The sequence below is a fragment of the Mustela nivalis genome (assembly GCF_964662115.1).
Source record: "Mustela nivalis genome assembly, chromosome: 2".
In the NCBI taxonomy this organism is placed as follows: Eukaryota; Metazoa; Chordata; class Mammalia; order Carnivora; family Mustelidae; genus Mustela; species Mustela nivalis.
This window is the reverse complement of record NC_139021.1, coordinates 109,095,476-109,109,369: the sequence shown is the minus strand read 5'-3', so window position 1 is coordinate 109,109,369 and position 13,894 is coordinate 109,095,476. Positions and strand designations below refer to the sequence as shown.

General features: G+C 43.5%; 1 protein-coding gene across 1 annotated transcript in view; it reads right to left on the bottom strand.

Annotated features, from left to right (window-relative positions):
* LOC309859336 (contactin-associated protein-like 3) overlaps nucleotides 1-13,894 on the bottom strand; it is a gene marked incomplete at its 5' end in the record, with an annotated part of 227,730 nt that overhangs the window by 174,675 nt on the left and 39,161 nt on the right. The window contains 2 exons of the mRNA XM_082719986.1: nucleotides 803-865; nucleotides 11,672-12,176. Coding sequence (XP_082576112.1) covers nucleotides 803-865; nucleotides 11,672-12,176 — 568 coding nt within the window. The remainder of the gene's footprint in view (nucleotides 1-802; nucleotides 866-11,671; nucleotides 12,177-13,894) is intronic.

Here is a 13,894-nt window from a genome sequence, read left to right as displayed (position 1 = left end):
GTGCTGAGGAGATGATCTTTAAAAAAGAGGTCATGAAGAGCATCAGAGATTAACACGATACTTCACAGTTCTGTCTAGGGCCAAGGTCAGTGAACTCTGGCCCGAGGGCCAAATCTGGTTTGCCTCTGTCTTAATAATGTTTTCCTGAGGAGCTCCTGAGTGGCTCAGATGGCTGAGCACCTGCCTTTGGCTCAGGTCATGACCCCAGGGTCCTAAGATTGAGCCCCACATTGAGTTCTCTGCTCAGTGCGGGGCCTGCTTGAGATTCTCTCCCTCTCCTTCTTCGGCTCCTCCCCCCGCTTGCACACACACTCTCTCTAAATAAATAAGTAATAAAATCTTTTAAAAAATGATGTTTGGGGGCACCTGGGTGGCTCAGTTGTTAAGCATCTGCCTTCAGCTCAGGTCTTGATTCTGGGGTCCTGGGATTCATATGCACACTGGGCTCCCTGTTTGTTGGGAAGCCTGCTTCTCCCTCTCCTGATACCCCTGCTTTTATTCCCTTTCTCACTGTCTCTCTCTCTCTGTCTGCCAAATAAATAAATAAAATCTTTTAAAAAATAAAAAACAAACAAACTTAAAGTAAAATTAAAAATTAAATTGATATTTTACTGGAGACGCACTCACATGCAGTCATTGGGTATAGTCTAGGGCTGTTCTCATCCCACAGTAGTTACAACAGATACAATATGTCCTCCAGGGCCTAAAATATATACCATCTGACCCTTTACAGAAAAGGTTAACCAAACTTTTTTCTCAGAAAAAAAATCCCTAAATGACAACTGCCATCCTAAATACTTACCATTCTCATCTCTGATGAAATGTTCCTTTCCATAGGCATGCTCATGACTTCGAAGCTGAAAACCTGTTAGGTTATTAAATACATAATACTGTTTTACTCATTGGAATTAATCATAAGAACATCAGGTTACTTCAAGAAAAACAGCTTTGAGAAATTTTTATACATGTCAACAATTGTGTTTCAGAACTCCAGATGGCCTCATCGCAAACTTATTTCTCAGCACAGTGAAGCAGAGAATATTATTATGGAAGATTCAGGGAAATCCAATCCACCCACCAACTAGGTCTTCCACTCTTCAGAAGAATATTTCCTACCCAATGTGGTTCGAAGTGGCTTGAAGAGATTGTTGAATTCCCACGTGGATAACTATGGTTCTGAAGAATGAAGGAATTACAGAATTAATCTCCAAACAGTGAGAAGAAAAGCTGGGCTCACAAAGTCTATAACATGCCAGTGAGTAGCTGAAAGGAAGCTATTCCTTCCTTGGGATTTTTGGAAAGTTGGATTTTTTTTTAATTTAATTTATTTTTCAGTGTTCCAGAATTCACTGTTTATGCACCACACCTAGTGCTCCATGCAATAGGTTCCCTCCTTAGTACCCACCACCAAGAAAGTCAGATTTTATTCCTCAGAACCAACACATGGTTGAAGACACTTGGTGGGTGGATAATGTGAGAAGGGTCTGGGGACCAAAGTCACCCCCTAGCGTGGGTACACATGGCAGACAGAAACAAGACAAAGGGCTCACAGCAGCCCAGGTTTGAGAACCTAGATTGCAGATAAAGAGTGTAGAGAAGAAAATTCCATTTCTATTTGACCTGTAAGAGGTGTGCATTTAATTTTCAGATTGTGACGTGTCCAGAGCAGGAACAAGTCTAGACTGTCATGCGTGACTGTGCAACAGCTGCCAGGGCTCCCCAACACAGCAGCTACAAGGTGACAGTGAAGGGGAGAGCCCAGACCACTGCCAGTGCCATGGCCACAGACTGAAGAACACACATGAGGGGTTTCCTGAGGTGTATGGTAAATAACCCCTCGGGCAACTCCTCCAGGCCATGACCTAGATTGTATACAAGAAGCAAGAAGAAATAAAGAAAGCTGCCGGTCAGCACTGGGCAGAGAGGGCCAGATCAGTTCCAGCAGACGTGAGGTTCCTGAGTGGGACTCTGTGGACAAAGATGGTACGTAGTCCAACAAGCCTTGACATGGTGCCTTGTTGCTCTGGGCCTCACCAGAGTGCTGCAAACCTCAGTTGGCACACGCCCAATGTGAAAATAAAATCACCTGTCTTTTATAAAAATTCTTCATGGAAAATGGCCAGGGCCAGTAAGATAATGATAATTCCATAAATGCATGTTATTAGTAATAGGAATAACCATAAGAGTCTCCTAAGAACATATTTAATAACCTAATACATTTTGGGTCACCAACGTCTACCCCAAGTATTTAATCTATCCTACCATAGCTTCTATTCTGTAGTGTCCCTTGCCTAGGGACGGCAGGATAAAATGTTAGGGGTTTGGGTCCTACAGTCCTATAGTTTCTAGTTGTTACAGATGGATTTTCCTCAAGAGTATTTTTGTATGAATAAACAATTAAAAGTGAGAAACATTCCTATGAAATGCAGATTAACTACTAAAGTGTGAGGAATTCTAATTTAAAAATGAAAGAGAAGTGAGACTTTGACCAAGGTACTTTTCAGAAGCCACTATAAGACCTTTTCACAATGGGAAATTCTAAGCTGTGATACAAACATTCCCTATGGAAATAACAACTGACAAAAATAACTGCAACTAAACATGATATCTCCCAACCAAACACATTCCTTAATAATTACATCAGCATGGAATAGGGATATTATCAGATGGTACTAGAATTTGTCAGTTGGTAATTTCTCAGTGAAGCACACCTGAGTTAATCAAACCTCCAGCATCAAGCAAGAAGACCATCTTGACAGACTATTAGCCATAGTCAGATACAGGGATGTGGGAGTATATTTGTAGGGTTTGGAGTGTGAACTCAAATAGTTTAAGGTGGATTTTTCAAGATGGGAATCTGGCTGGGTTTGGGAAAATCTTATGACATAAGAGTAATGATTTGGAGGCTCATTATGAGTCATAAAGACAATTTAGTAGAAAAGGGATGGAATTTTCAAGAACTAGTACTGGAGCAATTTGATCCTTATGTCAACTTTTTAAAAATAAACTTCCATTTATATTTCATACTTTATACAAAAACGAGCTCAAAATGGATCATAGACCTAAATTTATTTATTTATTTGACAGAGAGAGAGATCACAAATAGGCAGAGAGACAGACAGAGAGAGAGATGAGGAGAAGCAGGCTCCCTGCTGAGCAGAGAGTCCAATGCGGAACTCGATCCCAGGCCCCTGGGATCATGACCTGAGCCGAAGGCAGAGGCTTAACCCACTGAGCCACCCAGGCGCCCCCATAGACCTAAATTTAAAAGTTAAGCAATACAACTCCTGGAAGAAAATATAGGAGAAAAATTTTATGACCTTGAATTAAGAAAAAAATATATATATATTTAATATTGTTTTATGTTAGTCACTGTACAGTGCGCCATTAGTTTTTGATGTTGTGTTCCATGATTCCTTGTTTGCATAGAACACCCAGTGCTCCACGCGATCTGTGCCCTCCTTAATACCCACCACCAGGCCAACCCATCCCCCACCCCTGCCCCTCCAAAACACTCATTTTGTTTCCCAGAGTCTATAGTCTCTCATGGTCCATTTCCCCCTTCAACCTCTCCCCCTTTATTTTCCCATTCCTTCTCCTAATGCCCTCCATGCTATTCCTTATGCTCCACAAATCAGTGAGACCCTATGATAATTGACTCTCTCTGCTTGACTTACTTCACTCAACATAATCTCCTCCAGTCCCATCCATGTTGATGTTTAATTTGTTTTTTCATCCTTTCTGATGGCTGAGTAATATTCCATTGTGTATATGGATCACATCTTCTTTATCCATTCATCTGCTGAAGGTTATCTTGGCTCTTTCCACATTTTAGCTATTGTAGACATTTCTGCCATGAACATTGGGGTGCATATGGCTCTGCCTTTCACCACATCTCTATCTTTGGGATAAATATCCAGTAGTGCAATTGCTGGGTCATAAGGCAGCTCTATTTTAATTTTTTAAGGAACCTCCTTTAAAAAGCCACTGATTTCCAAAGTTGTACCAACTTGCATTTCCACCAACAGTGTAAGAGGGTTCCCCTTTCTCCACAACTTGTCCGACATTTGTTGTTCCTTGGTATTAGACAAATATTTCTTAGATATGACACCAAAATCACTATATATAAGAAAAGTCAATAAATTAGATTTTACCAAGATGAAAAAGTCTGTTCTTTGAAAAAAGCGGTCAGTTAGGAAAATAAGAACAGAAATCATGAACCAGTCAAAGATACTCGCAAGTAACAGATTTGATTTTTTAAAAACTCGATACATAAATAACTCTTCAAACTCAATAATAAAATCTGAACAGACCAGTTTCTGGTAAGAAGACTACAATAGTATACAAAAGCCACCCAACAACAACAACAACAAAGTCCAGGACCAGACAGTTTCATTGGTGAATTATACTGAACATTCAAAGAAGAATAATACCAATCCTCAATCTCTTCAAAAAACAGAAATGAAGGGAACACTTCTCAATTCATTTTACAAAAAATAAAGTCCCCTGATACCAAAACCAGACAAGGATGTATAAAAAAAAAAAGTCAATATCCCTGATGAATATGGACAGAAAAATTCTCAAAAAAAATTAACAAAGCAAATGGAACAACACATGAAAGGGATCACACATCATGACAAGCTGATCTTATTCCAGGTGCAAGACAGCACAGTACCTGCAAACCAATCCATGCACTTCGTCACATTATCAAAGTGATGGGCAGACAATCATACGGCCTCCCAGTAGATGTAGCGGAAACATGTGACAGTGCAACATCCATTCGTGATCAGTGTCTCAGCAAAATGGACCTGAAAGGAGCGTAGCTTGACAAAGACAGGATGAACCTTAAGGACACCATGCCGTCACAGTAAATGCAACAGAGAGATGCAAAAAACCGAATGATCTCATTTACATGGAGTCTGAAAGCAACAGACACCAAAACAGGAGCTCGTGCATCTGGAGAACAGATTGGAGCTGCCAGAATGAGGGACTGTGTGGGAGGAGTGGGCAAAGAGGGGTCAAGACCCACAAATTTCCAGGTGTAAAATAACTTAAGTCCCGGGCACGTGATGTACAGCATGTAGATTATGCTCGATAATGCTGTGTCATAGATTTGGAAGTTGCTGAGAAAGCAACTCATGAGGGGCGCCTGGGTGACTCAGTCAGCGGGCGCCTGACTCAGCACCACGGCTCAGGTCCTGATCTCACGGGCTGTGGCATCCAGCCCCGGTGGAGTGGCTGTGTGGGCTCCTCACTCAGCAGGGAGTCTGCTTGAGATTCTCTCTTTCCCTTCCCCTCTGCCCCTCCGCCCACTGGAAAGTAAATAAGTAACTCTCAAAGAAAAAAAAAAAAAGTAAGTAAATTTTTAAAGTTCTCCTCCCAGGAAAAACAAAACTGTGTGCACTCTGTGTGGTGTAGGTTTAAACTAGATTTAGTATGATGACCACTCTACAATAAGTACAAATATTGAATCATTCTTGTATACATCTGAAGCTAATATAAGGTCAAAGTGTATCAATTATGCCTCAATAAAAAAGCATAATCGGGGTGCCTGGGTGGCTCAGTGGATTAAGCCACTGCCTTTGGCTCAGTTCATGATCCCAGGGTCCTGGGATCGAGCCCCGGATCTGCCTCAGCATCCCTGCTGAGCAAAGAGCCTGCTTCCCTCTCTCTCTCTGCCTGACTCTCTGCCTACTTGTGATCTCTCTCTCTGTCAAATAAATAAATAAAATCTTAAAAAAAAAAAAAAAGTAATAGGGCGCCTGGGTGGCTCAGTGGGTTAAGCCGCTGCCTTCGGCTCAGGTCATGATCTCAGAGTCTTGGGATCGAGTCCCGCATCGGGCTCTCTGCTCAGCGGAGAGCCTGCTTCCCTCTCTCTCTCTGCCTGCCTCTCCATCTACTTGTGATTTCTCTCTGTCAAATAAATAAATAAAATCTTTAAATAAAAAAGTAAATAATAGGGGCAGTGGGTGGCTCAGTGGGTTAAAGCCTCTGACTTCGGCTCAGGTCATGATCCCAGGGTCCTGGGATCGAGCCTCCCATTGGGTTCTCTGCTCATCGGGAAGCCTGCTTCCTCCTCTCTCTCTCTCTGCCTGCCTCTCTGCCTACTTGTGATTTCTGTCTGTCAAATAAATAAATAAAAATCTTAAAAAAAAAAGGTAATAATTGAACAACCAAACTTTTCAAAAAAGGGGACAACTTTGAAGAGAAGCTTCCCCCAAGATGGATAGAGTGCTGACTAGCACAAGAAAAAATGCTCAGAGTCACATATGTTGGGGAGATGCAAAGAACATTCACAGTGGAATTACGTTATAGACAGGCGTACCAGCTACAACTAAACAGGCAGATGACGGGGCTCCCAGGGCGCAGTTGCTGAAGGGTCTGCCTTCTGCTCAGGTCATAATAGGATCAGCCAACCCTGGGTTCCTGTTCAGTGGGGACCCTGCTCCTCCCTCCGTCACTCCCCCTGCTCATGCTCTTGCTTTCTCTCTCTCAGACGATAGCAAATGTTTGTGTTTTTTTATAACTAGCCCAACCTGGGAACAACACAAACATCTGTCAATAGATGAAGTATTCCTCAGTATATAAATTGGGGTGTATGTACAGTGGAATGCACAACAGTAAAAATACATGTGTAGACAAGCACAAGGAGAGGAGGAGTCACAACATCCTCACCCACGGTATTTGTGACTCCGTGTCAAATTCTCCATGCAACACAAACCAAACTACAGCATAGAAAGTAGATCAGTCCTGGTCCACTGATGAGTATGGCAAGGACAGGGAGCAGAAATGTTTATAAAGGAGCAAGAAATATCTTTGGGGAGATAGTTATATATTCATTTTCTAGATTGTGAAAATGATGCTTATACATATACACATATATAAAAAAATTGTCAAATCACACACTTCAAAACATGTGGCTTAGTTCATTTCAATTATACCTTACTGAAGTTGCTTAGAAATAAATACTTTCTTACCCAAAAAAAAAAAAAGAGAGAGAGAGAGAATGTAAAATATTAGCCAATGAGCATTATGATTTTTACTGTTGGAATTCCCAAAGGCACATGGTCAGATGGTACTTCTTCAGTGAGGTGTTCCAAGGTATCCTCTGTGCTGCGGGAAAACAAAACAAAACAACTTCCTAAGAAACATTTCAAGGCACCAGGTTACACACCCCACTTATTCTTTCTGCGCTATGCTGTTCTACCACCATACACACACCGATAGCATAAAAGGAGAGAGAAGACCTAGAGTCCAACAGTGGCATAGAGAAGGAGCAGCCTGTCCCATGGCTCATGAGCAACCCAGCCCAGGGTGCTAATGGAAAAGCAGCTGTAGAGTCTGTCTTACACTTAGAAAAACAAACCACCACACTAAGCACAAATTTGTAGACTTCTAGCACTAAAATGAAAACAAGAAGCTCATTGGGATTATATCTTGAGAATGACAGCATCTGGGAACCTATCCTCTTTGCGGACACATGGTGGAATTAAAGAACATAATGTGACTTCACTAATAAACACTCAGAAAGGATTCCTGACAATGGTAGCAAAACTGATCCTTCCTGTCATAGGACAGAAAACAGATCCTTCCCTCCCCATGTATTGGAAGGAGCTGAAATATTAGGAAAGGCGATCAGGATATGCCACCCCCCAAAATATACCTCGTTAACATCAAGACTGTTCTGAGCTAAAAGCAGTTGAAAATCAACAGAGGCAGCAAGAATCTTCCTTTCCCTTTTCTGCCTAAAATCAGAGCTTTACCTTCTATTTAGAAAGTATATCTGCTTCTGTACCAGGCAGAAGAGAGGGTCTGCGCTGAGATACGTCCATAAACAGACCTTACCAAGACAACTCTTACCCACCATATATTTCTCTCATCCATTTCGTAGGCACTTTCCTACCACGTGTCATCCCTCAAAGCCCAAACACCTTTCCTTTGTTAAAAATGGATATAAGCCCCCATGTCTAACTGGTTCTTTGAGTTTCACTCCTTTTTTGTGGACTCTAATACATAATAAAAGATTAATAAAAATTGTACATCTTATCTCCCATTAAATTGTATCTTGTTAGTTTAATTTGCAACCCTCCGGAAGGGAGTCTAAGAGGGTGGAGAAAAACGTTTTCTTCTGTAACATTGGCAATAAATGAGAAAATGTGTTTTAGTGGTGAGATAAGAATAACTTTGGAGTTGGTCAAATCATCACACTGGTCACAGGGGTATTCTCTCCTGAGCACCGTCCCCCTTGATATCTTTGTCTTGCCTCTGTCTTTTATGGTACCTGGGAGAGCTGCAGTGTCCAGGAACGTCATCTGCTTTGTGCAACTGAGTCCTATATACAGATATTATTTAAGAAACTATTTCCATATTTCCCTTTAAACATGTTCAAAGTAAAGCCATTAAATTCATGTTTTAAGCATGCTGGTTGCTCAGCACACATGGCAGACCCTTGAGAAAGCACAACGTGCCTATGGATTTTGGGTATGGTGTTAACATGGGCCTCAGGATTATCAGAAGACAGAAAGTGCTGAACTGCCTTGTATCAGCAAAAGTTTCACTCTCTCCAATGATGCAGCTCCCTGGAGCATGTGACATTTCATCAATACCATGCTTTCTGAGAGCAGTTTCTGGCCTCACTCAGAGTCACACCCTACTCAGTTGGGCTTTTTTTTTTTTTTTTAATCATGTGAACAGTTTCAAGATTCACTGTTACTGAGGGGCAGCTGGAGAATACATCTGGGTATCCCCTCCCCAGGAACACTTAGTCTCCAGACACTTGTGGGTCAGATGAGCAAGAGAAAACCCCTTGTAAATTGGCATTAAGAAAAACTATCCAAACACCTGGGGAGAAGCTAAAAGATTTCAGCTGGCTGTTTCTCGGGGTCAAGCTAAAACTTGATTACCAGGTCTGCTTGAGGGTTATCTGACTCTGCAGGCATGCACTTTTGCTTCTTTGTCTTGCTGTTTAATATTGCCAGTGCTGTGATAGAACTCTGGAAGCCTTGGTCCTCACTTGCAGAGAAATGGTTCTTGTCTGGCAGCAATCCAAAGGAACTTTGTCCAGTGGGTACAAATTCCTTTCTGAGAGAAAAAAAAAAAAAATAACCACCGAAGTTCAGGATTTTAGCTAGTTTTAATTACAGAAAATTAGGTGGTTTTTTTTTTTTACCTAAAATTAATGATTTTACAGAAGAATTCTTTCCTCCAGCTCCTGTAAAGGCTCCCACTCCAACCTGATCTCTCCAGCCAGCATTACCATCATGCCAGTTCTTATTAAAGAGCTAATTAAATCTATGACATATACTCATTTTATATTTGCATGAGAGTCATGGGTTTAATTTTTGAAAATTGTACTTTAACAAGGAGCCAGTGTAAATCATACTGCATGGGCCAGTCAATAAACTATGGTGCATGAAGGGAGGGTCACCTGCACGAATGCACAAACAGGATCACTGGTCACTTTCAAGCAGGAGCTCTGCAACCTCTTCCCTGATTTTATCTGGGTTCCTAAGAGCCAGGATTTTACAATACTTAGCATATTTGTTATGCTTCTCTGTTAAAAACTCTTAGACCCATATTTGTTGTATGTCATTGTAATTTCGAACTCCTGTTTCTTCTAGGGTAGTTAAGGCCCAGCACTCTGTGTGCAGGTCTGATTATGGGCTCTCGTGTGACGCTGAGATGTGAGCATAAATCTCCATCTTTCCTGAATGTTGGAACAACCATCCCTCAGCACCACCTCCCTGCCCTGGCTCTTCCCACTGTTGTCCTGGAAGAGAACCATCCTTCCTTCCCTCTGGTCCTGGGAAGGTTGCTTGGACACCTCTGCTTCTTCTCTCCCCTCCCCATAGCTGTCCTCCTCCAAGTCTCAGCATCTTCTTTAAAGGGGCTCTTTCCCTAGCAAGCAAGTTCATTGAAACTGCACTGACTGGTGGATACCATCAAAAACCATGAGAGACTATGGACTCTGAAAAACAATCTGACAGGTTTGAAGTGGCAGGGGGGTGGTGGTGGGAGGTTGGGGTACCAGGTGGTGGGTATTATAGAGGGCACGGAGTGCATGGAGCACTGGGTGCGGTGAAAAAATAATGAATACTGTTATGCTGAAAATAAATAAAATAAAATATACATATATAAAAAGAATGAACCAGATACCTGAAATAGAGATATTTGCAACTCTGAGTGAGGGAAAGCTGGGAGGAGATTGATTTCATAAGCGTATTCACCAATTTTTTACTTCTAAACAATATTGTGTCCCTCTAGCACCTAGTACCTGTAGACCTGGAAAAATGAATTTTAGACGAACAAAGATTCAGTGTTATTCAAGTCAAAAGACATATTCTACTTAGTATTTTGAACCAGAACAAGTGTTGAACTTGGGCCAAAGATGACTAAGGCATCCCACCGGTCCTCAAGAAGGCCACAGAGCAACAGAGTTGACAGATGTCTACCAGAACATAGAAGATAGTGTTCATTAACATTGTAGAGGTACAAACCAGCTGATATTAGGACATAACTAGGGAAAAACACATGATTTAAAGGATCTAGAAAGGTTTTCAAGGGGTGTGAAATTTTAACTGGACTCTCAGCATTCAATTAAAATTAGAGAAGTCAAAATCGAAGTGGGGATAAAGGGTAGCCAAATGGGGAAGCAGCGTGTCAAAGAACAAAGAGCCTGATTCTTTTCCATGCCCCCAAAAGCATAAGCTCCAGTGACAGTCATTACTTAGGTATGATGACTCAAAAAACTTATTTTTACTAAAGAAAAAAAAAATTAGGGAAGTCTGAAGCTCTATTTAAATGAGATTCCCTCAAAATAGGTATGACTGTAATTTTAATTCAAAGGAGCATTTCCAAAGGTGCACCAGTTTAAAGATACACAGGAAAAAAACAAAACAAAACAAAACAGTGATTTCCCTGATTTCAAGGCAACCTTGGATCCCCTCCCAGCCTCTTCCCAGGCCATGCCTGCTTTCACCTGGGCAAGCATCATCCTGGAACACTCAGGAGCCACCAGGACCTGAGGCAGGAGGCACAGCTGTGTGTTCCTGAGGAGGCACCAAGGGAAGTGGGCAGGAGCGCCTGTCACTTCTCACACACACCGGGATGATTTGGCATTGTCTTTAATCTGCTCATATTGCTTCCAAAACCACTCATCGTTCATAAATAATGAAAGTCCCAAAGGTCATGGAGAACCTAGAGGACTGAGAACCAAAAGAAGCAGCTCGAGGTCCGAGTTTGACAAGTGACTCAGTAACCTGGGGTGTTTCCCAGGTGAAATGAGGCCATCCAGGCAGGTGACACAGGCAGGGCACATCTGGGTCTGGAGCTCTGGGGAGAGGCTTCAGGAATAAACCCTGGCACCTCAGAGAACACAGGCTTAAAGGACACCAACCTCTCAAACTCAGGTGAAAGGTTATGGGATTGTAGAGGGCCCCCAAGAAAGGGGTATCAACAGAGGACAAAAGCTTCCTCCACATGAGATCTCACTATTTACAGAAAGGCAGGGAAGACCACAGAGAAGGGCAGCTGGGGAAGGCAGTCAGGAGCACACAAGACTCTTGAAGACACTGAGACCAAATATTCAAATGGCCCATGGTCAGACCATAGACAAAAAGCATTGACTCCAAACCTCTGTGGCCTGTCAAGGAAGCTAGCCCCTTCTCTCTACCTGGCCCAGTAAGGCCGCCCACTGTAAGGCAGACTTGTAACTCTATTAATAATTCAGGAAGCCCAACAATAACTTCTGTAATGGTGAAGCCAAAACAGCCAAGAGTTGACTGGTAACTGGCAGCTTTCCTGACTTTTGGTCCCATGTCCACTTTACGACCAACCAGAGAAAGCCAGCCATGCTCCCCAACCCCCACCCCCCAGATGTGCACCTGCTTATTAGCTGCCCCCAGCAGCTGCTGCTCGGGGTTACACTGAACCTTCTTTTGCTCCACCAGAAAGTTCCCCCATATGCCCATCTGCCTTTGAGTCTCTGCTAGACCCAAGCGATGGGGGCTGACTCCCTCGCTGGCACAAGCTCTGGATAATGAGCTTGTCCTCATTTGGCTGGTGTTCATTTGCTTCCACACACGATAGGTGAACATTTTCAGAAGGCCAGAGTGTTTAGCTGGGTGCGTCCCCATGCACTGGCTGAGTGAAATGAGGCGGGAATGTGTCCCTTGTGCCTGGCAATATAGAGGCCATGGGCAGCCGTGACTTTGCAGGAGCATCAGGACACCAGCCAGATCTGAGTAAAGTGAAGAACTAGGAAGGGCTGGAGAGAGTGGACACAGCAAACATGGGTGATGATTTTGTAAACACTCTCCCGAGGAAAAGAAAGGGAATTCAGAAAGTAGAGGCTTGGAAATGGGTGGTTTTACAACAGATGTTTTAGAAGATTCCAGAACATGACTATATTGTGTTGGGGATAAGCTGGTTTAGAGAGGACTTCCGGTGATACCAGACAGAGCAAAAGTGATTGAAGACGAGGTCATGATGTGGTGAGGGGGCAAGTGACCCAGAGCAGGAGTGGGAAGGTGGAGGGGAACTTTATCCTTCAAAGTGTTGGCAGACGATATGGGCAGTTGCCAGTAAGAGGAAGACCTGCTGAGAGAGAATCTGCCAAGTGCTTCTATTTTCTTAATGAATTAGGAGGTAAAGCCACCAGTGGAGGAGGAGCAGGAGGCTTGTTGGTGGGGAGCTGTCACAGACACGGAGCAAGGAGCCTGCTGGAAACTGTGCTGAGATCCCAGCATGGTGGAATGTGGCTGGTGAGGGACCAAACACTTTGGGAGAGTCTGGTGAGCTCAGTGCCTAGATTCGCTTTTCCTGTTTTGTTTACAGGAAGGTCTGCATTGGTGCTAGGTGGGGCTCGGTCCAGCAGGGAGGCAAATATGGGGAGGCAGAAAGGATCTAAACTGTGGGGGGCACATGCCAGAAAGGGAGCCTAGTGTCTGTCGATGGTGGAGACTCACCTGAACAAGGAGGAAGGAACTACTGGAAACCAGTCCCAAAATGCAAGGTCTGCCTTCCCAGTGACACAGACGTCCTTGAGGCGGGGGCACTGGAGCAGTTGAGCTGGAAGGGTAGAAAATGTAGCTGACACTTGGCACATTGAATGAGGGGATGTTGGAAATGATGCCCCGTGCACTGGGGATCCCAACTCCGAGGTGGTGACATGCAGGAAGCTGGTAGAGGTGAGCAAAGCCAAGGACAAGTAAGAGGGACAGATATGCACGGGAGTAGTCAGAGTATCACAGGCTGGGGCACAGGCCTTGGCTTTGACTTCCAAAGCTCAGGGTATAGGAAATGTTATAGCATTTTATGGGGTTTTTTTTTCCTCCTATAAACGCACTTGGGTGAGATTCCAGGCTCCAGTGTGGGAGAGGGTAAAACCCCCATCCTTCTTGTCTAATCCATCCCTTTCAGCTCCAGAGCCACACCAGGGTTCCCCCACACCCCCGTGCTGAGTTCCAGGGAGCCCCATCCCTGTGCCTCTCTGCAGGTGCACACACCACATTCCTTCTGAGACCTTGTCACCTCCTTGGCCACCGCTGTCCCTTGCCCCGACGGCTCCCCTCTCCCCTTACCCTCAGACACACCGAAGTTGCTCCTGAAGACAGCGGGCCTGGGGCATCTCCTGTGTGGAGGCCAGTGCGGGGTCCCCAGGCTACGTTTGACAGAACCAGGTTACCAGAATAAAACAAGAGAGGAGGGGAAATGTGGGCAGCAGAAGCACGACTTAATGTTTCCATAAATTATTCTGGGAAAATTCCAAAATTTTTCTTGGTATTTGTGATTATATCTGCCATACTCTGAGTATAGTTAAGTGTATTCCAAAATGTAAATTGACATCTGTTGAAATAAGCGAATAAAGGCCTTTTAAGTCTCATTATGACTTTTC